We start from the raw sequence: 24672 nt of genomic DNA on the forward strand, positions 1-24672 counted from the left end.
TGGGAAGAACTAATGCGAGGTCTAAAAGGCCTGAGCTTAAGTACTGTACAACCGTAATGTTTATAAAACTTTGATTAAACTGGAAAGACCATACACTAAAGAGTTGATATAGTGCTTTTCTATCCCAGTACCAATGGCAGACAGGGAACCAGGAGTGAGAAGCAGAAAGACAGTATGCATGAATGTCATATACAGAAAGATTTGAACACAAACATTTCTGCCTTACCATGTTGGACTGGACTCGTTTGCCATGCTTTGATCCCCTCTCATAGATGTATTCACCAGCCCGATTGGATCCAACAAAGCTGATTGATTTAATGTCAGGGTGGTCACAGATGAAGTCAACAGCTACAAATGACACATGATACACCATAAATAATTTTTGTAAACACAACAGATAAACCCCAATTACTCATCTGTCTTAATCTCTAAATCTAAGACACACTTGACAGAAAACTGTATAGGAAACTGTTTTCATACACAAGTAATTTAATGTATTTTGAATAGAAAGAATTATTCAAGTTCGGGATTACAAAATGAATATAAGCAAACAGTGACACATGCAACCTCTGATACACCAAGTACTGTTTCACATAAGCACACAAAGTACAGAAATAAAATGACATAATACAAGAATAGAAATAAAGGGAAGACTTGTCTGTTTTTGCAGCTTTGGGCTTATCTGAATTACTGGATGCATTGTATAAATATAAAAGAAAATAAAAACTATAAGGGAAAAAAATAAAGGGGGTGCTCAAATGAAGCCAGCCATCAAGAGCCCCACACACTGCTTTCTAGTTAGCTAACTACATTAGAGAGAAGGCATCCTGATTACATATCAGCAATCACATCCTCTAATTTTGTTGTAGGTGTTTTCTAGATTCTGTTTGGTAGAAGACTTAAAATTTATGAATATTGTTGAAGCATGTACCTTTGTTGAAGGTTGTGCGTCAGGGCTGGTAATTCGGCACGTAAAAATCAACTACCAATCATTAGTGGACCGGAGTTCCGCTGTGGCGACCCCTAACCAGGAAAAGCCGAAAGACACAACAACTTAGCAGGTGTTTGCTCTGTAAGGAGAGCCTAGTTTGCTGTGTGTCTTTTTGACTGCAGTGTTAATGTGCATATCAAATTTTATCAATGATATGTCCTAGTAATTTTGTGTTCTTGACATTTCCCCAGGCTTACTTAGATTTGAGGGAATGAAAGTACTGTAAGTGACTTGTCAGAAGGTAGATTTACAAATGATGTTTTCCATCAAACACCGACATCTTATAGGTTCATAGGTTCATACTAGGCTATCTGCCCGAGGGCATTTACAAGCCTAGCCCATAGTTTTGTGGCTTACGCCACCCCTTTAGTATGGGGAACTATACCCATTATTTTGCTGTGCCTCTGTTGAGCAGTGACACTGAGGTAATCCCTGGGGTATATCTGCGATCTCCCATCCATTGGTCAAGATTTCTCTTGAACAAGGCCAGCGAGGTGCTCTGCCTCACATCTTGTTAATGATTTTTGTAAGAAATCATTTTTGCCTTTCCTTTTCCATAAGCTATTTATCTTTTTGTTTACTTTTTAATGACGTAGTCATCTCCTTTTCACATTATGCTGTGATTTTAAGAGTTTATTTGTATAAAACATAGTTACGCTAGACATCCTTAAAGTTCACGCAATGGAACATACACAATGCAATTCCTTGAACAGTACTAAGGTGGGCAGCAAGCCAAGGTGAGAGATGCACTGTCCTACAAATTCCTTGTGCGACGCTGAAAAACAACTTTGCTAACTGCAACAGAATACTGAATCCAATTCTCTCTTCAGCAATTTATTTTGCGACTCTCTAGCAAAAGCACATTCAGTATCTGACCTACTTATTTTAACTCCTAGTTTATACAGGCTGGGTGCCAAAGTGACCTGAAAAATGCCACTTAATATCTGCAGAAACCTGTTAGCTGAAACAATGAACTTTTAATCTTTAAACTAAAGAGAAGCTTAACAAATGTGCCGTTTCAGCAACAGAACTCACTAAGGTGAGCCATTTAGTTGGCAGACAAAGTTCAACATGTGCAATGGTAATAGAAACATAAGCAGGAAGTGTTACCACTGGCTAAGGGACAAAAATATCTAAAATAGCTACCAGCCAGACAGAATTTTGTATCACTAAAATTCTACCATGAGTCTTTGTAAAATATTCAAACTAAAGAGCCATGAAAACCTTTATACTAACAGGGCTAATGAAATCTTAGGTTTGGTGCCCTGGATCTTGTTAGCTATTGGCCTTCACATATAACCTGCTTTACAGTTCTGCACCTTTTCTGTCTGCAGGTACAGGTATTTTTGGAAGTTACACAGGTCACCACCCATTTACTTTGCGATATCAATAATTTAGGTTCATAGGTAGGAACTAGGCTATCGGCCCAAGGGCCTACGTAAGCCTAGCCAACAAGGTTCCCTGGCTTACGCCACCCAAGAAAGTTATTTTCCTGTGCCACTGTCGAGCAGAGACACAGAAGTGATCCCCAGGGTGTATTTCCTATTTCCCATCCACTCAAGATTTTTCTTGAAGAGTGCTAATGAAAAACTTTGCTTGACATAGATGGGTAGCCTGTTCCAGAGTATGGGAAGTCTCTGGGATAGGAATCTATCCCTCCAGCATGTCCTGTTTATTGTGGTGACAAGGTTTAGGTCCCTAGAGCGTGTAGCTCGGAGGGATTGGGATTTCTTTAGGTGCAGCATGTCCAACAGCTCTGGGTTTGACACAGCTTTATATGTTAGGCAGAGATCACCTCGGAGTAGGCGATATACTATGGAGTAAAGCTGGAGTTATTTGAGACGGTCAGTGTAGGGCATTTGTTTGAGTCCAGTAATAATCTTTGTGAGGTACTTCTGTGGCCTTTCCAGCTGCTGCAGATGTCTCGTGAGGTACATTCCAAAAGGGGCGTTGTACTCTATAATGGGTCTAATGAGTGTCGAGTAGAGGGGAATGATGACCTCTTTTTTCCTGGATGCAAACCCTTTTATGATGTGGTGTGCCACGTAGAAGGACTTCCTGGCTACTGTGGCGATCTGACTATCAAAGGAGAGACTACTGTCCACCTGGGTCCCAAGGTCTCTTAAAACGCATTCGGTGTTAAGTAGATTACTGCCTATGTGGTAGTTCATGGGTACAGAGTTTTTACCAAAGGGAATGACACTGCACTTTTTGGCACTGAGCTTGAGGCCATGGCTCTGACACCAGGCATCTGTCTCAGAGAGGCCCTTCTGTAGAATGTTCACATCATTTGGGGACTTGACTATGGCTCCTAGTTTACAGTCATCTGCGAACTTCGTTAGCCAGAGGCCTTCTGTGTTGGCCTGTACCTCAGAGAAGTAGATACCAAACAGAAGCGGTCCCAGGACGGAACCCTGTGGTACTCCACTTGTCACTGGTTTGAGGTCATATTTGGAGTATGCAACTTTTACAGTGTGGGTTCCGTCAGTGGGCCAGTTGGCCACCCATCTTGTGACGTAGGGATTTATGCCTAGTTTATTGAGTTTAGCTATAATTCCAGAATGGGGGATGGTGCTGAAAGCCTTGGCGAGGTCAAGATAGGCTGTGTGAACCACCTTACCCTCATCTACGGCTTTGGTGACTGCCTCAAAGAAGTCGATCAGGTTCAGGAGGCATGATCTGCCTTTCACAAACCCGAACTGGGTGGGATCCAGAGTTTGGAGGTTACCAATGTCTTTGTTTATGAGTTCCATGATGATACGTTACATGGCCTTGCAGACCAGGCTCATCAGGCTAATAGGACTATAGTTCCTGGGATCAGTGGTGGCTCCCCCTTTGTGGAGTGGGATAACTGCTGCTGTGCGCCATTCAGTGAGCACAAAGCCTGATGCGAGGCTATTATTGAGCATGGTGCTTAAGTGAGGAGCCAGTTCATTCTGAAGTTCGTGTAAAATGCAGCCTGGGATGTTGTCCAGTCCCATGGATGTTGTGTTTTTCGCTTTAGAGTGCAGCTTTCACCTGCATAGTTGTGATTACAAGGACTCTGCATTCTTCCTGTATAGATATGTGCCCTTTAGGGGGTGGGGGTGGGGGGTAAAGTTAGCACTGAACCTATCTGCCAGGATGTTGGCAATATCAGTTGGTTCTGTAATTTTCATGCCTTTGTGCTGTAACTCAGAGCAGATCTGGGTGTTGCCATTGAGATTCTTGACATAGCTATAGAATGCTTTGTGGTTGTCCTTGGAATTACTGGCGATTTTATTTTCGTAGCTAGCTTTGGAGGACTGAGGCTGACCAGGGAGCTCCTCCACTCATGGGATTTTACTCTCTTTTGCAACAGTTTCTTCCTTCTGTTGTACAGTTTGTTTATGGCAGGGGACCACCAGATTGGCTTCCTTTTTTTGGAGGATAGCACGATCCATGCACTCATGTAAGTGCTTATAGAGTGCATTTGTGTAGGATTCAGCAGTTGTAACTGTATTGTCCATCTGCATGGGTGTCATGAAATTCACTACTTCTGTCTTAAGAAGCATAAAGTTGGCTTTGGAGAAATTTTTTACTGTGGTTTCCTTAATGGGGGGTGGGGGTGGGATGAGGATATCAAGGGTGATTAGCTTATGGTTGGATCGGACCAACGAGGAGTTGACTTCAGGTGTGGAACACTGGACACTCATGTTGGTAATGACTAGGTCTAGGATATTGTTGTCCCTGGTGGGGGTATGGATAAATTGATCTAGGGCATTGGAGTTTATGAATTCCAGAAAGCGTTGCGCTAAGGAGTTGGTACACGAGTAGTTTTCCCAGTTAATGGTGGGGTAGTTGAAGTCGCCCATTATTAGAGTGTTTGGTTGAACCCTAATATTTTCCAGTACATCAAGAAAAGAGGAGTGGGAATCCTGGGGCATGGTGGGGGATCTGTAGCAAGCTACAATTTGGATTGCAGTTTTGCCAAGAGTTAGTTGCACTTGGATAACCTCGGATGCATTATGCTGAGCAACTAGCCTGGAGGTGTGGATATCCTTAATGAACATGGACAAACCCCCACCTTTGGTGTTTCTGTGCAGGTTACATGGCTGAAAAGTGTGGTATGAGTTACAGCCTGGTAGTGCAGCGGTGCTCTCTGGAGCCTTGAGCCAGGTATAAGTCACTGCACAGATATCGATGTTCTCCATTTTAAGGAGTGCCTCGAGTGAGTGCATTTTGAAATTTAGACTTCTAGCATTGAGTAGCATTACCCTCAGTTTTTGCTTGCTTGTTCCTGTTATGGTGGTGAATTAGTTACTTGAACCCTGCCTAAAAAAGGCACTATAGGGGCAGCAAGAGCCTTAGTCAGTATCCGGAATCCCAGGGGCGACAGGTGCAGGCCATCTGTGGCAAAGCATCGTGGTCTGTTGACCATGTCATCCCAAGCAGACAGATACTGGATCCCCTTAGAATGACACCAGAAGCTTAGCCAATTGTTGAAGTCAATCATTTTGTCCTTGTACTGCGGTATAATTCTGGGCGATGGCAGAATGCTACTCAGGGCTAGGGTCATACCTGCCTGGGCTACAAGATCAGAGAGCTCTTCCATGTCTCTTTTCATGTAGTCCAGGAGAGTGCGTCTCAGGTCATTCACACCAACATGGACAATGACAGAGTCATATTTGTACTTGTTGTGGAGTGACCTGAGTGCATGGGTTATGTGGCGGATCCTGGCACCCGACAGGCAGCTGACAGTAACCTTCTCCTTGTTTAGCCTGGTGAGTGGGACATCAGTGTGCCTGACTATAGAGTCACCTATGACTAGTGTGTTGGGTATGTTGTTTTGCCTTATTGGCTGTGTTTGAGTGGCACACTGAGTCTGTGGGCTATGTGTCATTTGGGTTGTGTTGGGGGATGGAGGTTGCTTGTGTTTCTGCTTTGGAGGTCTCTGTTGCTTAGGCAGATTATTATTGAGAGCCTCCGTGAACGTTTTTGAGTTTCTGTGTGTGGATTTTGGTGGTGTAGACGTAGTGAGACTACGTGATGAGTGTGGTGTGGTGCAAATGTTTACCTTCTCCTCATGACTGTCAGGTTCAGTCTTGTTTGGAGAGAGCTTTACCTCCAGTTTGGCTAGATAAGTGCATCCCTCACAGGTTGTAGTGTTGGGTGGTAGGAGGAGAGGGTTGTCTGTGTACATGAGGCAATGTCTACATTGCCTCAAGCTGCCCAGATTCATCAGCTAGACAGGGGAGAACACTGGGAGCTGACCTTTGAACATGCCTGAATAAAAACTATTTTCCTCTAGATAAGTGAGGAAAGTGAGTACAAGAGTCGTTTTTCTCAAAGCCAGTGAGAAAAGTAAGTACAAAAACTGTTTTCCTCTAGGTAATGAGGAAGATTGAGTGCTATAGTAATTAGTAGCTTATTTAGTGCTTACAAGTTCTGAACAAGTGCTGAGCATGAATAAGCAAATTTAAGTGCTAAAACTAAGAATCTGTATCTGCACTAGACGAGTTACAGGACAGAAACAAGTGCAAATGCAGGCTTTCAAATCAGAAAGTTGAGAGAGATGGAAGATTGCCCAAACGGCCAATAACTACAAATTCTGGGCCAGAACCATTTCTCATGTGGTAGACAGGTTACCTAATGCTTACCACTCCCACTAATAAGCTAGAAGGCTTCCCTCCAACACAGAAAGGCTTGGGGGGCTCAGAAGCTTACAAACAGTCCTGGATACAGCAAATCTGTATCTGGAACACTAGTTACAGGAAAGGTAGGAAACAGGCTTACAGTTTTTTTTTTTTTTTTTTACAGAAAAGTAGCAAAAACAGTAGTAAAAACAATTCACATGCAGTGCAAGCTGGCACGCTTGAGTAGGTAGCAATATTAGACCACACACAGTTTGAAAAATGCAATTAAATTAAAAAGGACTAAAAGCAAGTGCAGAAAGGGTTTATTAGGTAGAATGTGGTAAAGAGATGGGACTGGGGAAGTGTCCTAGATCAAATCTACAGTGGGGTGGGCACTGCAAAAGCCACCAAATTTAACTACAAACCAAAAACAGGGAGGGGGGGGTTGGGGAAGACAGCTTCAGCAGAGATCTGAGCAACCACTAATATAGTACAACTATTAAGCCAAAAAAAATATACTCGGCTCTGTATATTTTCAGATCAGTCTCTCAGAACAGTGAGACAACACATATCTAAGCAAAAATTAAACTCTATAATAAAGAAAAATATACTCAGCTCTGTATATTTGCAGACAGTCTTGTAAGGCTGTCTTTCAGAACACAGGTTCCAATTTAAATGCAGGCTGTTAATAGGTCAAATTAAGGGAGCGCTGAGTTAGGTAACACACAAGCTATAAAAACCAGTTATACCAGCTGAAGACAAGGCAGAAAATGGGGGTGGGAAGACAGTTTCAGCAGAGATCTGAGCAACACCTAGGAAGACATTGTGTGGTTACTACCAGAGATGTGAGATAGACCAATATGTAAAATTCACGTATCCGAATATTTAAATAGCTACAGAACAGCAGCAGTGTCTTACAAGAGGAAAACTAAAATATATAACCACGGCTTAAAAAAAATAAGTAAAAAGCTTATGTGGCTAAGAACAGCAACAGTTGCAGTATTTTAAAAGCAGCCAAGGGAGGTTTTAACATTATATTGTACACTCCTTAGGATACTTAAAAATGGTAATTTAGTAATAGGATTAAAAAGAATGGTTTAAAATACACAGCTAGCCTCCAGTAGCTTGACAACAAAAATCTTTATTCAATTGAAAAATCTAAAACATTATTTTTCTGTTTTTTCCCTCAAATGTTTATAGTGAGGAAATTCAAACAGGTACGCCACATTTCAAAGTCAATAAACATGAGTAAAGCAGATTTATAATCCTACAGTGCTGTCAAAATTCATTTAAGTGACCCCCTCAGGGCTGGGCTGACACTGCACCTTGAGCAGGGCATCTGTAGCAACATTTGGCAAATGCAGCCATTCAGAAACCTTAACACTCGTAAATTAAATTCAGAAGCTCTTATTTACACTACCCACTACTGAATTAGCACTTCTATGTAAGACGGGAGGGTACAATAGCAGTCTGTTCAAAAAGGATTTTATTGCGCATGTCAAAATGAGCAATGAAAGCTGATATTTTCAGAATGCAAAGCACATCCATTTATTTTAATTAATACCTTCCCTGCACACGTTGCTTTGACTGTCAAGTGCAGATGTCTACTTGAAACAGAAACAGCATCTCATAGCTAACTGCATAAGATACAGCAACAGGCAAACACCCAAAGTTGTGCCATCATGACAGGCTACACCTGTTTACACATTTAAACACATTACATAGCCAAGGAAGAAAAAAAAAACAAAAACAAAAAAGTATGAAACACTATTTTCTATGCAATGAAAATATGAATATCTCAGTACACCTGGCTGGATTGAATTTCCCGACTCCATGTTAGTCTGTGATTACTTGTAGTGGATTTACATTATCATCACAATGCCTTGCAGCACACTTTCCTGATCTGAGTCCCACCGCCACATTTGGCCTTCACAGCAGGTTAGCAAAACAAACCGCATTAATAAAAGTATTGTAGCGGCAAAATGAAGTTCTACCCCTTCTGCCCCTTCATTCTCTAATTCTGATACCACTCGGCTTAAAGGAAAATGCCCTTCATCTCCTGCACTTTTTCTGCTTCCCCTGCCCTTGTCCTGCATTAACAAACTGACATCTTTCATCATCCCTTCTGCTTCTCCAGTAAACATGGACACAAACATTTGGTTAGAGTTTGTATCTATGCTTAGGCCCCCATACGTTTTTCCCCTTTCCCCCATGTTAACTCCTTAATCTCCCTATCAGCTTTTTCCATTTCAATATATATTCAAAAAGGAAGTTTCCTTCATATTCCGCTGGCCTATTTCTAGACTCATCATATCCACCAGTCCATTTTTTTCCCCTTTTCTCAAATGGCACCCCTTAACCTCTTTACGAATTCAAACTGTTGCTTTTCAGCTCTGTAACCCTTTTTCCAGCATTCTTACAAATCTTTTATGTTTTCCATAGAACTAACTCCTTCTCTCTACCATCTTTCCAGACAGATTCCAAACTTTTTTTTTCAGTTTGGTAACCCCTTTTTCATCCCTCCCTAGAAGCCCAAGTTTAGGGCTTACCACAGTTCTTCTACCCTTTTTCTCAATCACCTACCCAAATATTCATTTATTAATGTCTCTAGTTTTCTGTCATAGCTCACTTGCCTCTAGTCCCAGAAACTGTTCTTGTCAGCCCTTCTGACTCCTTTTATAAAGTTGAAATTATCTTTTTTGTGTGGGAATTATTAGTCCATGTCACCTGAATAACCTATGCCCCACTCAAACAGGAAAGTCAAGAGGTTCTTCCTTTTCTGCTCTCAGCTCAGATACTTTTCTCATGTACTTTCAGGCTGAGAACCTCAAATCAGTCTATTCTTGTTAGATATTTTGGGATACTTCATTTTGTGTTTGACGGATTGAGGTCTTTGATCATAAGCCCTCTTTTTTTAATTCCCATATTCTTTATTTTGCTAACTGGGTATACCTATTAAGCACAACCTATCTCTTTTCACATGTAACTCTAGATTTTTGTCTCATATTTTTGGTCAGTTTCTCATAAAATTGTGGTTTTCGGGCAAATCATTGGCAAGTTATTGAGGATTAGTCAGAAAATAATGGAAGACTAAGTTCCAGGCTTCATACCCTTTAGAAAACTCATACTAATGAAAAACCTGTTGTTTATCAACTTTCTAAGTTTGTAAAATCAACATTTAATAAATTTCCCTACTTTGGGGCCTTTGTTCCACCATTATTTATGGCTTTTTGGTATGAATATTGAGCCTTCATAATATACCAAGTAAAAATGGTGCAGATCTTGGAGAAATGGTGCTTTCCAAAACAGACAGATCTATAAGGAAAAAGCTCACAAGGGAACACAGCATGCTTTGAAGCACCCAGTACTGCATGAACATAATACAATGTACAGTCTTTTAACTTAAACTACAACTACATTAACTTAAAACAAGGCACGCTGAACATGTAAGAGAGGACCCAGTACAGCTGTTGGACAGACTGGAGGAAATGACTGTCAAAAGCAGTAGTGTTAGAAACCTGCATGTGTACTGTGCAAATATAATAAAGTAATGCCAGTCAATAACTAGGTTTCAGTAAGAAGTGTCACAAAAGTTTATACCTGTGAAATAATACTACACAGCAAACATATATACAAAAGGTTGCAAAAAGGGTGCATTCTGCTGCTAATTTGTACATCTTTTCATCTATGCATCACCTATGCTCTACATACAGCAAATGTAGAGACTTTGTTACATCTACAACCCAAAGTGAACATGGTGATATACTCTCCTTACTTAGTTCTGCAGAACACAAAGAAATCCGTTTCCTTACCTGCATGCTGTCCGTGAATAATGTTTAATGTCCCATCAGGTGCGCCTGCATCTTGTAACAGCTTTGCGAGCATCATGGATGCTCCAGGAACACTCTCAGATGGTTTGAGCAAAAACGTGTTTCCACACACCATTGCCATGGGGAACATCCAGAGTGGAATCATAGCAGGGAAGTTAAAGGGAGTAATTCCCGCAGACACTCCCAACGGGAGGCGGTATGTGAACGTGTCCATGTCTTTTGTGATGGAAGGTAAAGTTTCTCCTAGAAGCAGTGATGTCACACAGCAGGCATATTCCACAACCTCTGTAATGGAAAAAAGGAGACAGATATCATCCTTGCTCTGGTAACAATGCACTAGTATGTCATGTAGTAATTAATTAGTTAGCTAGACAGACAAACCTCTGTAATGGAAAAAAGGAGACAGATATCATCCTTGCTCTGGTAACAGTGCACTAGTATGTCATCTAGTAATTAATTAGTTAACTAGGCCTTTCTCAGCTAGGACCTGGGCCACATGGGCAACAGTAAGTACAACATGTACGTGTGTGCATGCACAATTATATATATATATATATATATATATATATATATATATATATATATATATATATATATATATACACACACACACAATTATATATATATATATATATATATATATATATATATATATATATATATATATATAATGTATGTGTGCACAATTATACACACACACACACACACACACACACATATATATATATATATATATATATATATATATACATACATACATACATGCACATATATATGTATGGGTCTACCTCATAGTATTGAAAAGGTACAGTTGTGTACCTACCATAAATGTAGATGTTCGAGTGTATTCACTGTTGCATTCATTACAATTGGGTTATCCTGCTGACAGGCTACCTGCAGTCGGCCTGAATTCCAAAGTCTAGGTCTGGCGTCGGTTGCTGTCGCCTCCTCCCTGACGTCAGTGCGCCAGGGGTATAAAAGATGCAGCCAACGCCATTTTCTTCAGTTTTTCTTGCCCCAGATGTCAGGTGTCCCCAAAAGGGTAGGCTAAAAATATGTCAATAAAGCATACATGCACCAAAGTAAATTATTCTTTCCTCTACCAGCAAATACATCACATAGGTTGAATAGAATACAGAAGTACAGATAAGTTCCAGCAAAGATAAAGGGGATGGTGGGTGGGTGGGTAACCTGGACTGCAACAATGAATACACTCAAACATCTACATTTATGGTAATTTATGGTAGGTACACAACTGTACTATGTTCATCGTGTTTCACTGTTGCAGTCATTACAATTGGGTTGAATCCCAAAGCTGAGGTTGGGAGGCTGGAGCTAAATAGGATTAGGAGCAGCTATGAGGCCCTGCAGAACTGCAGTGGCAAAGCCTGCCCTGGATTTCGAGTAGAGTGGCAAGTGATAGTGCTTTGTAGAAGTGTACACTGAGCTCCAGGTTGCAGCCTCTAAAATGTCTTTTGTTGGTACTCCTCTGAGGAAGGCTGCTGAAGTGGCTGCTACTCTGGTTGAATGTGGCCTAATGGCCTTAGGCACTGGTTTGCCATGTTGTGAATAGCAGAAACGAATGTAGTGGCCTATCCACTTTGAAATTGTCTGCTTTGAGATAGCCTTTCCTTGTGATCCTGCAGCATATGCCACTAGTAATTGCTCAGTCTTTCTGAAAGCTTTGGTTCTGTCCAAGTAGAAGCGCAGCTGTCTGTGTATGTCCAAAGAATGCAGAAGTCTCTCACCCTTATTCTGTGGGTTAGGATAAAAGGTAGGCAAGTGAATAGTTTGGTTAAGGGCCACACTGGACACTACCTTAGGCATAAATGTCGGGTTTGTCCTCAGAGAAACACTATCTGGATGGAAAATGATAAAAGGTTCCACAGCCATGACTGCCTGTAGCTCTGAGACTAGTCTTGCAGAGGTTATTGCTAGGAGCAGAGCTGTTTTCCAGGATAAAAAGTTTATATCAGCTGTATTGGCTGCCTCAAAAGGAGGCAGGGTGAGTTTTTCCAAGACATAATTGAGGTCCCATGCAGATATTGGGTGATCTCCTTGGAGGCCTTAAGGTTTTGGCTCCTCTGAGGTACTGCCTTAGTAAAGGATGAGAAAAAATAGGTGGCTCTATATTGTAATGAGCTGAAATGGCAGAGGCATGAATCTTAATTGATGAAAAGGATAGGCCTTAGTTCAGCATCTCAGTTAAGTATTGCAAAATCTGAGGAATATTTGGTACAATCGTGTCAATCCCTTGTGCCTGGTTCCAAGCACAGAATCTCTTCCAATTTTTCAGCATACGATTTTCTGGTACTAGGCCTCCTGGCTTCCAAAATAACATCCATCACCGCTTTAGATAGAGGGGTGTTTTGAATGACTACATTATCCGCCATGCTGCCAGATTTAAGGTCTTGAGTTGGCTGTGCAGGATCTGATTGTTTTGTTGGGATAGTAAGTGAGGAATTTGAGGTAATGTCCAGGGTGGGTATTGAGACAGGTTCCTTAGGATTGGGTACCAGTGCTCAGTATCATTTTTGGCTTCTCTTGTCTGACCTTTAGGAGTACCTTGGAGAGGAGGGGCAGTGGGGGAAAGACATATACTGTTAAGTTTTTCCAGCTGAAAGACAGAGCATCCACTTTCCATGCTTGCTTGTGATAAGCCCTTGTGCAGAATCTCTGTAGTTGGCAGTTGTGAAGGGAGGCAAATAGATCTGTGTCTGGGCATCCCCATTTCCTTATTATCATGCTGAAGACTTGCGGATCCAATTTCCACTTGTGGGGATCCAAGAGGTTTCTGCTTAGTTTGTCTGCCAGAGTATTTATCTTTCCTGGCAGGAATTGTGCCTGCAGATGTACTTGGTAAGTCAATGCTGTGTCCCATAAAGTCATGGCCAGTCTGCAAAGGGGGTAGGAATGAGTGCCTCCCTGCTTGTTTATGTACCACATGACTGTGGTATTGTCCGTCTTTATTAGTAGTTGTCCTGGATGAAGTAGATCCTTGAAGGCTGTCAAGGCATTCTGAACAGCTAGCATCTCTTTTTGATTGATATGTAGATGCATTTGGTTTGCGGACCATGCATCCTGAATATATCTTCCTGCCATGTGGGCCCCCCCAGGCATAATCTGATGCATATGTTGTTAATGTCTGGCTGGCTGGGGGTAAGGTGAATGGCTGTCCCTTGTTGTGGTAACAGGCCTTTGCCCACCATCGAAACTCCTGTTGCAGGCAGGGAATGAGGGTAATTATTGTTTCCAGGCTGTGGCAATGTTGAGTCCAAACACTTTTTAGATACCATTGAAGTTTCCTCATATGCAGTCTTGCATATGGAATTAGCAGAATGCAGGATGCCATGAAGCCCAAAGCCTGCAGAATTTTTCTTGCAGAAAACTGGGCCTTTGTTGCCAACAGTTTGAAATAAGTAGTCAGTTGCCTTTGCTTGTCTGGCGTGAGATAAGCCATCTGGGCAGTTGTATTTAAGCTTGCACCCAGGAATATTATCTCTTGAGAGGGTACAAGTTTTGATTTCTTTTCGTTTACCGTGTACCCTAGGCATGCTAGTAATCTTTTTACAAATGCCAGATGCTGTAGTAGGATGTCCTTGTTCTCTGCTTGAATGAGGCAGTCGTCCAAGTAAGGATATATTTGTATTCCTCTTTGTCTGCAAAATGCAATTACTGGAGCCAGGCATTTTGTGAAGACCCTGGGTGCAGTAGATAAGCCAAAGGGCAGTGCAGAGAATTGGTAGTGCATTGAGCCAGCTATGAATCTGAGGTATCTTCTGCATGATTGTCTGATTGGAACATGCAGGTATGCCTCTTTTAGGTCTAAAGTCACAAGCCAAGTCTTCTTGCCCAGCATGGGCAGAAGCTGCTGCAGAGTCAACATTTTGAATTTTGGAGTATCCAGATATGTGTTTAGAATAGATAGGTCCAGTACTGGTTTCCAGGCTTTGTCCTTTCTGGGCACCAAGAACAGTCTTGAGCAAAATCCTTGTCCCTGCTCTTGCTGGTACTTGCTGAATGGCCCTCATGTCCATGAGGGATAAAATTTGCTTTTGTGCCTCTGCCCATTGATTTTTTGGCAGGTCTGGCCAACCGTGAGCCTTTGGCAGGGTATGAAAGCGAAACTTGTAACCTTGTGACACTATGTTCAAGACCCATTTGTCCTGGGTTATTATGTGCCAATTTTGATGAAAAAGTGCTAGTTTTCCCCCTAAAGGTGCTGCCAGAAGATAAGTGCTTGGCACAGGCAGGGGGAAGTCATTGGAACGGTTTCCTGTAAGGCTGTGATTTGTCTTCTCCACTTTTGGAGGTAGAAGCACCACATTGTTTAGACCTGTATGTGCCTTGGGGCTGGGACCTGCTCCTTTGTGGCCTGTCTGACACTGGAAAGGACCAATTCTTTGTAGGCCAGTGTCTGCTAAATCTTGGAGGCTGTACCTGTAAGAAATCCTTGACCGTTTGCATAGATTTTGCTTTGTCCTCCATTTTCTTCAACACCTCCTATGCTTTAACATCAAACAAGGTATCATGCTGTAATGGAGCATCTAATAATTTTGCTTTAACATGATCAGGCAGATTATGTTCCTTTAACCAAGCATGCCTCCTGATGACAGAACCCGTAACAGCGGCCCTGCAGGAGGCATCCAGAGAATCAAAAACACATTACAAAGTATGCTTTCCAACTTGTTCAGCTGCATGCAATAAATCCTGCATTTCTTTGTTTTCTGCACATTCAGAATTGATCAACATTTTCTGTTTAAGCAGTGACATAATATATTGCTGATATTTAAGCATACGAAACTGACAATTTAAAGCCCTTATAGCCAAGGTAGCAGAAGTGGCTTTTTCCCCCATCTGTCCAGTGCCCTAGAATCCATGTCAGAGGGGCTAGGGTTTTGTGCAGTGGAAGCCTTGACCCCTTTGGGACCCCGAGAGATAGTTTCTGGGTCAGCAGCAGGGTTTTTAAAAAGAAATGTATGTGAATCAGGAACCCTGTAGTATCCGTCTGGCTTAACAGGAGCTGGAGGCAAGGAGTCAGGAGTCAGACTGGACTCTGAAAAAACATCATCTACAATGTCTAATACAGGAGGAATAGCAAGAGGCCTGTGTTGAGGCAGTAAAAGGAAGTTTCCGAGCCTTTTCTTAGATTCTGAAAAATCTTGGCTCTCCCAGTGAAAATCCTCCCTCTTGGTATGCAGAGTTTCCCCAAAAGAATAATCCTCAGGAGGAGAGGCTGAAGGGATAAATTCTTCAGCATCAGAATCCTCATAGGGAGGAAGAGAGTATCCCTGATCAGAAGAGGAATCAGATGAAATGGAAACCTGATCTGAAGATTCATATTCTGTCTCTTGCCTAGGCTCTTATCAGGAGGGGGATGGGAACCCCTGATCAAAGTAATTAGGCCTTTGGCCATTTTGAGCATCTGTTTTTTAGGCATGGAGGCTTGTCCATGGGGCTGCTGTACTTGTTTCTTTGTCTTTAAATGTGCTTTAGTCTTTGTCTTTGAAGCTGAAGTCGTTTTTACATATAATTGTGTTGGCCTGAAAACACCCTCAGAAGCCGATGCCTGCTCAGCAGCTCCAGACCCATCTGAGGGAATCGTTTCCGAGGTTCCAATACCTTGAGCTTCTAGCGGTCTAGTCAGCTCCACGTGAGAGTCGGTAGCGGCCTGCGGCTCAAGTAGCGGGTGTCAGGGGCTGCGAAAGAGCCTCACTGAGAACCAGTGACCGGCTTAGAAGAAGCCTCGTCAGTTTTGGACCTCGGATGCTTGTCCTTTTCTTTTTCCTTGCGTTTCTTGTGAAATGCGGTAGTCGGATGGCTATCCGACGACATTGTGTAATTAAATCTTCTGCCAAAATAGTGAAATGCAAAATCTTACCGACGCTTAATAGTGCGTTGGTTAAATCTAGCACAGAACCTACAATTAGCAACGTCGTGGTCAGGGTCTAGGCAAGGAATACAGTAAGAATGAAAGTCCTTATGATGTATTTGCTTCCCACAAGAAATACAATTATTAACTTTTTCTGACATCGGTCTGGAGCAAGAAAAACGTTTCCCTAACGGGTTACTTAGCTTTAAATGAAGACTTTAGATCTGAAATTCGAACACGAAAATCTCAGGAGTCGGCCGACCGGCCCTTGCAAACTGCTTTTGCTTCGGGCACTGCGCGGCAAGAAAGACTGAAGAAAATGGCGTCTGCTGCATCTTTTATACCCCTGGCGCACTGACGTCAGGGAGGAGGCGACAGCAACTGACGCTGGACCTAGACTTTGGAATTCAGGCCGACCGCAGGTAGCCTGCCAGCAGGATAACCCAATTGTAATGACTGCAACAGTGAAACACGATGAACATCTCACTTACTCAAAACACACATGATCGAGACAACAGCAAAATGGCAGTTCATTGACACCTCGCATCACAGATTACCATGGGAAAGGAGGCAGTTGGCCAACAGTCTCAAGTTTGCTCTTTTGTCCACTATGGTGCGATCTTGGAGTTGGTATATTTAGTTAAGGGGGTGGGGAGCATTGCCCCCCACATGGGGAGGTGGGGGCAAACCCCCTAATTAAGTGGGTTCATAGTGTTTTGTTGTGGTTTGTTTTTAATGTTGGCTGACTTGCCTTCTTTCCCTCTGTAACCTGGCGGTGATGTGAGGAGTCGAACTGCCGTTTCGCTGCTGTTGTCTCCTGTGCGTTTCGAGTAAGTGGGTGTTTAATACTATGAAGTAAACCCATACAGATATAGATGATATAAAATATATATAATAAATAAAACATGCACAGACACGCACACTACATATACCCCTCTCTCTCTCTCTATATATATATTATATATATATATATATATATATATATATATATATATATATATATATATATATATGGGTCACCTTTAGATGCCCGACAACGCGATCCGCCGACACGGAATCCGACGGGACGAAAACACCAACAACGCAGATGACCGACAAGGTGAGAACCCGACGGACTCGGGATCGAGTGAGGGATTTAGTGTTAGGGAGCGGACAGGTAAGTGTGCGATAGTGAGGGACTGTGGGTTTACGGGTGGGTTAAGTGAGTTAGGGTTAGGGTGCAGGTAGGGTGTGTGTGCGATAGTGAGGGACTGTGGGTTTAGGGGTGGGTTAAGTGAGTTAGGGTTAGGGTGCAGGTAGGGTGTGTGCGATAGTGAGGGACTGTGGGTTTAGGGGTGGGTTAAGTGAGTTAGGGTTAGGTGCAGGTAGGGTGAGTGCGGTAGTGTCGGATCTTGGGGTTACGGGTGGGTAAGTGAGTTAGGGTTAGGGTGCAGGTAGGGTAAGTGTGCGGTAGTCGGACCTTAGGGTTAGGGTTTGGGTTAGGGATAGTGCATATGTTATGTAGTGTACTGTGTTGTTTACGTGTAGTGTGTTGCTGTAATGGTTTTCGTGTTTAGTTGTCGGGCGTTTTGTTGTCGGTCTTTGGTGTCGGTTATTAGTGTGTCGGCTAAACGATTTCGAGGATTTAAAGGTGATCCATATATATATATATATATATATATATATATATATATATATATATATATATATATATATATATATAGTATGGGGGCAAACCCCCACATAAACTTAGATTTTATTTATTTACTTTATTTTTTTTTTTTGCAATAGCATTTTCATGAACTCAAACATGTGGTCTCGAACACGTGAATTTTGAGTTTCTGAAACCTTAGTCATATGATATAAATTCACAAGCACAAATGCACACACGCAAGCAATGTATACATACAAATGCCATTTTAAAGGGCTAACACTCATTTAAATGAATGTTTTTTCCTGGTGTAAAAGAAGCGAACACTCAATGTTCTTCATGTTTCACTGTTGCAGTCATCACATTTGGGTTGATTCCAAAAGCTGAGGAAAAGGGTGGAGGCAGTCAAGGAGACTAGGGGCTGGCTAGGATGCCCTGCAAGACTGCAGTGGCAAAGCCTGCCCTGGATTTGGAGAAGATAGGCAGGTGGTAATGTTTGGTGTGAACAGATGTCCAGGTGGCAGCCTCCAGGATGTCCCTGGTGGGGGGCTCCTCTGAAGAAAGCTGCAGAGGTGGAGGCTGCTCTGGTGGAGAGAGTCCTGACCCCCTTAGGGGGAAGCTTTCCGTATTGCTTGTAACAGAAATGGATGCAGTGTGCTATCCATTTAGAAATTGTTTGTGTGGAGATGGCTTTGCCCTCTGCCCCTGCAGCAAAGCTAACCAGCAATTGATCAGACTTTCTGAACGATTTAGTCCTGTCTATATAGAATCTGTGCTGTCTGTGCACATTTAGAGAGTGCAGAATCCTTTCCCCTTGTTCTATGGGTTAGGGAAAACGGTGGGCAAATGAATGGATTGGTTGAGAGCCACACTGGACACCACATGGGTTAGTCCTGAGGGAAAACCTGTCAGCATGGAAGATGATGAAGGGCTTCAAAGCTATGAGTGATTGTAGCCCGGAGACCCTTCTGGCTGAAGTGATGGCCAGAAGAAAAGCGGTCTTCAAGGAGAGAAATTTTAATTCTGCTGAAGATGCTGGTTCGAAGGGGGCAGGGTGAGCTTTTCCAACACAAAGTTAAGGTCCCAAGTTGGGGTAGGTTCTCTTCTGGGTGGCCTCAAGTTACTAGCCCCCTCTTAGGAACGGTTTGATCAGAGGGTGTGAAAAAAGGGGCTGTTCAGTGAGGAAATGAGCAGCAATAGCAGAAGCATGAATTTTAATAGAGGAAAAAGAGAGACCACTGTGTAGCAGGTCAGCTATGTACTCCAGGATGAGAGGGAGGGAGGGCTGTGCCTTATCGGCTCCCTTAGCCTGAATCCAGGTGCAGAACTGTCAGCATAAGACTTTCTAGTGCTAAGGCGTCTAGCCTCACGTATAACATCTGGAACCGGTTTACGGAGGTTGGCAGATTGATCAGTGATTAGGGAATAAGCCAAGCTGCCAAATTGAGGGTCTGCAATTGGGGATGCATGAATTCTCCTTCCCTCTGGGTCAGGAGGGTTGGGGTCTGAGTGAGATGCCATGGTGGAAGTGGGGACAGGCTGCGCAGCAGTAGGTACCATTGCTGGCGAGGCAAGTCTGGAGCAATCAAAATTGTCCTTGTTTTTTTTCTCTCTTATTTTGAGCAGTACCCTGGCAATGAGAGATAGTGGAGGAAAGGCATAGACCGATAGACTGACCCAGGGGAAGGATAGGGCATTCACTTTCCAAGCCATGTTGTGATGCTCCCTGGTGCAGAACTTGTTGAGCTGATGGTTGGTGTGGGAGGCAGAGATCGACCTTCAGGGTGCCCCATTTCTGAGTTATTGGGATGAAGGTTATTTTGTCTAGCTGCCACCCGAGTGGATCCAGAAGATTTCTGCTTAAGTGATCTGACATAGAGATTACAGAACCTGGCAGGAATTGTGCTAACAGATGTAGTTTCATGTCACAGGCTGTGTGCCAAAGGGTCATGGCCAGCCTGCATAGAGGGTAGGAGTGAGTCCCTCCCTGCTTGTTGATATACCACATCACAGTGGTGTTGTCTGTTTTGATCAGGAGAGCCTCTGAGGAGAGAAGGGGCCTGAGAGCTGTCAATGTGTGCTGGACAGCTAACATCTCTTTTTGGTTGGTGTGCAGATGGATTTGTTGTGGGCTCCATGGGCCCTGTATGCACCTGCCATCCAGGTGTGCACCCCAGGCATAGTCTGATGCATCTGTGGTGAGGGTCTGGGCAGTGGGGGGGGGGTGATGAGAAAGGTAGTCCCTTGTTGTGGGAATATGCTGCTACCCACCAAAGAAAATCTTTCCTGAGGCAAGGTATCATGGGTATAAGAGTTTACAGATCTTGAGAGTGTTGACACCAAAGGCTTTTTAGGTACCATTGAAGTTTCCTCATATGCAGTCTGGCATATGGAATGAGTAGAATGCAAGATGCCATGAACCCCAGACCTTACAGGATTTTCCTTGCAGATAACTGGGGTCTGGTGGCTAGTTGAGAGAAGTAGGCAGTCAGGTAAGTTTGCTTTTCTGGTGTAAGAAATGCCATCTGGGATGCTGTGTCCATGCTTGCTCTCAGGAATATAATCTTTTGGGTGGGTACTAGTTTGGATTGCTTTTCGTTGATAGTGTACCCTAGGGAGGTCAGTAGGGATTTTGCAAAGGCCAGGTGCTTGAGCAGCTTTTCCTGGCTGTCTGTCTGAATTAGGCAGTCATCTAAATATGGGTAAATTTGGATATTCCTTTGCCTGCAAAAGGCAATGGCCGGAGCCAGACATTTTGTGAAAAGTCCAGGAGCAGTAGATAAGCCAAAGGAAAGTGCAGAGAACTGAAAGTGCAGAGATCCTGGTTTGAAATGTAGGTACTTCTTTCATGATTCCCTGATAGGAATGTGGAGGTAGGCCTCTTTTAGGTCTAGGGTGGCTAGCCAAGCATCCTTGGAGCATGGGTAGCAGTTGCTGGAGGGTGAGCATTCTGAGTTTTGGTATCATCAGGAAGGTGTTTAGAATGGATAGATCGAGGATGGGGCGCCAGGTGCCCTCTTTTCTGGGTACCAGAAAAAGTCTGGAGTAGAAACCTTGGCCTTTCTGTTCTGCAGGAACATGCTCTATTGCCCTCATAGAGAGAATTAAAGGACTTGCTTTTGTGCCTCTGCCCACTGGTTTGGAGGTAGATCTGGGAACCCTTTTGGGGTTGGAAGAGTGTGGAAAGAAAATTTGCATCCTTGGGACATGTTGAGGACACAGCGGTCGCTGGTAATGGTGGCCCAGGTGCTTGCGTGAAAGGAGAGTTTTCCTCCTGGGGTAAGTGAATGTAGGCAGAGAGAGGGGTGGTGGAGTAGAGTCATTGTGAGCTCCTACCATGAAGGGGTGGCTTAGAACTCCCTGTTTTTGAAGTGGAGGAATTCCACTGTTTTGATCTCTGCATTCCCTGTCGCTGCTGTCTGGGGGGGGGGGGGGTCTGCTTCCACAGGGTCTGGGCTGAATTGACCTGGTGGGAGCAGGAAAGGACAAGGGGCAATGCCTACTGAACCTGGGTGGCTGGACCTGTAAGAATTCCTTAACTGTCTGCATAGATTTAGCTTTTTCTTTCATCTTTTTTTAAGACCTCCTCTGCCTTAGTGCCAAATAAGTTGTCTTTGTGCAAGGGTGCATCCAACAATTTAGATTTAACATGGTCTGGCAAGGGCTGTTCCTTAAGCCATGCATGCCTTCTAATGACAGAACCGGTGACTGCTGCCCTGCAAGAAGCATCTAGGGTGTCAAAACCATAGTGTAAGGTGTGCTTAGTTACTTGACTTGCAGAATGCATTAACTCTTGTAACTCTCTAGATTCTGCACAAGCAGGAAAGGAAGACGCTTTTTGTTTGAGTAATTCCATGGTAAGTTGCTGAAATTTTAGCATGTGGAACTGGCAATTTAGCGCTCTGATAGCAAGAGTAGCAGAGGTGTATACTGTTTTAACCCTTCTGTCTAGTGCTCGGGAATCCCTATCTGAGAGGGTGGGATTCCTAGTAGAGGTTGTTTTAATACCTTTAGGTCCTTGAGAAATTACCTCAGAGTAAAAAGAAATTTGTGAGAGTCAGGGACTCTGTAATACCAGTCAGGTTTTCTGGGTGCAGGAGGTAGGGTGTCAGGAGTCAAACTGGACTCCAGGAAAACATTGTCCACAACATCCAGGACTGGGGGAATGACCAGGGGTCTGTGCTGTGGAAGATCTAAGAATTCCCTGAGTCTCTTTTTAGACAGAGGGTAGTCCTGACATTCCCAATGGAAATGCTCTCTTAAGGTATGAAGGGTTTTCCCAAAGGAAAAGTCCTCGGGTGGAGAGGCTGAGGGAATGGAATCCTCTACATCAGAATCCTCATAAGCAGAAAGGGGTTGCATGTCTTCATATTCAGATGCATCAGAGTCATCAGACTCCTGTTCAGACAAAACTATTGGGGACAGTTCTCTTTTTCTTTTGGAAGGGGTAGCTTGGCTTCCCCTGATAAGATAAGGTCTTCTGCCGTTTTAAGCATTTGAGACTGAGGTGAGGAAGAAGGCGCCCGAGAGTGGGTCATCGGTTTCTTGGGTGTGGTTCGTACCCTGGGCCTTAGAAACACGGTTGTTTTTGAAAGAATGGTAGATGCGAAAGAAGTCATCAGTTTGTGTCGAGAATCTGTAGTGCGAAGTAATTCCTCGGAAGCTGGTGCCTGCTCAGCAGCTCCGGACTCATCCAAGGGAGAGACAACCACAGGACCCTTAGTCGAAGAAGTGTTTGGCGGCATACCAGACTCCGAAAGGGTCTTGGCAGTGGCCTGCAAATCCACAGAAGTGTGCATCAGGGGGCTACAAAAGCACCTCACTGAGGACTGGAGAACTGACGACTAACTTAACTGAAGCGTCATCAGTAGGTTTGGACCTGTGTGGTCTGTCTTTATCCTTACGTTTTTTCAGAAGATCTGCTGTCGGATGGCTTACCGAAGCCATGCCGGAATTCGAGGACTGTAAGCGAAAATATCTAACTACAATAAGGGCCCGACGATATATAGTTCTGGCGATGAACAAAGCACAAAAGCGACAGCGGGGGACGTCATGGTCTGGGCCTAAGCAAGTGGTGCAGTAAGAATGAAAGTCTCGGTGTAGTATTTGCTTTCCACAGGCCAGACAATTGTTAACTTTTTCTGACATTGGTTAGTGCAAGAAAAAAGGATCCCCAACGGGGTACTTGGCTTTAGAAGACTTCAGCTTCAATTTGGAAGACGAAACTCAGGTAGCGGCTGACCAGCACTCGTGTGAACCGCTTCTGCTTCGGGCTCCGTAGCAAGAAACACTGATGTAATGGTGTCGGCTGCTTTATACTACTGACGACCTGACGTCAGTCCCGAAGTGACAGCAACCGACGTGGAAATACTAAGCCTCTGGTATTCGGGCCGGCCGAGGGCTACCCTGGCAGGGATAACCGAAATGTGATGATTGCAACAGTGAAACGAAGAACATTTGCAGAAGAGCTTGCAAAAAAGAATTGTATTTTTTTTTTTTTTTTGCATTTATGATCGTTTTAAAGTAATCGCTCTTTTGAACATTCGATATTTGAGTCCTAGGTATAGGTATTTTGGACAATGTGTTGTAGGCAATCAAGTGGCATGTTTTAGGGAGATGGAATGAAAGCAGCTTGCACAAAAAACTCACAGATGTGAGATGAACAAGAAAAGCTGCACTCGCACATGCGTGCATACACACACATATACAGTGACTGCAGGTTAGGATCGATCCATTGGACCTGTGAAGAAGGGATTTTGACATTAAGCCAGTGGGCAGCTCCAATACTTGTTTTTGTAATGTGAAAAAGGAGTTGCTATATTAAGTATCTGTAGAAGCATTAGATCTTGGACATTACTTTAATCAGCTGAAATTTTGACTGCATTGTGCAGAGCTTCCTTCCATCGGACAGTGAAGCCACATCACATTATTTCAGATAGCAAGTCATCCAATGGCACACTGCAGAATTGTTAATATTGTGATCTTTCCTCATAAAAATAGGAAGTCCCTTGCATCAAAATTTTGTTCCACCAGATGCCATACACTTAAAAAATGCACTTCTTACCTTGACATCAATAATGCTTGAGTAAGAGTAGGGATGGGCAATTGTCCACATTAGAATGAACTGTGTAGCCTGCTGCTGAGTATGGCATATGTAAGATTTGTAAGTATTACCTGCTGTACACACTTAACAGTGATTTTCCAATCTCAAATAAACTATTAACCTCTCCATGCATAATATTTTCCTAACCTACTAATGGCTAGTAGCTATATATTTTGAAAAGTTAAACCTACAATGGAGTTTATAACAAAAATATTCACTTTATGTAAATGTTGAAATTTCTGTATTGAATTATGTCTTTTCCTTTTTGTAACATTGTGACAAGCCAATTGCAAATATCATGGAGCTTATCTGTAAATGTTTAATTAGCTGTATGAACTATGTCCTTTTGTAACATGTGAAATGTAACTTGCAATTATTGTGGAACTTTTCTCCTCAGGCTTCCACTGAAAACGGGCTCTTCTTGGCCCAGTGGACTTCCCCAGTCATCAAACTTAAATAAATTTACTGCATCCATCAAAAACCATTGGCACAAACAGACCTAGAATCAATTAACTGGCTACTCAAATCATTATCACTATCAACACAAAATCAATAATCATCACAAAGACCTTTATGCTGATCAAGAACAGAGGAACAGAATTACCTCAACAAATACATAAATTAAAAAAAAAACAGGAAAAAAGACTGTCCT

At 43.0% G+C, this 24672-nt stretch overlaps 1 protein-coding gene across 1 annotated transcript in view; it reads right to left on the reverse strand.

The window, feature by feature from the left end:
- ALDH6A1 (aldehyde dehydrogenase 6 family member A1) overlaps nucleotides 1-24672 on the reverse strand; it is a 403302-nt gene that overhangs the window by 160237 nt on the left and 218393 nt on the right. The window contains exons 6-7 of the mRNA XM_044074724.1: nucleotides 10398-10700; nucleotides 227-348 (exon numbers count right to left, since the gene is read on the reverse strand). Coding sequence (XP_043930659.1) covers nucleotides 227-348; nucleotides 10398-10700 — 425 coding nt within the window. The remainder of the gene's footprint in view (nucleotides 1-226; nucleotides 349-10397; nucleotides 10701-24672) is intronic.

This window comes from Protopterus annectens, chromosome 6.part0 (assembly GCF_019279795.1).
Source record: "Protopterus annectens isolate FY-2018-M chromosome 6.part0, PAN1.0, whole genome shotgun sequence".
In the NCBI taxonomy this organism is placed as follows: domain Eukaryota; kingdom Metazoa; phylum Chordata; order Ceratodontiformes; family Protopteridae; genus Protopterus; species Protopterus annectens.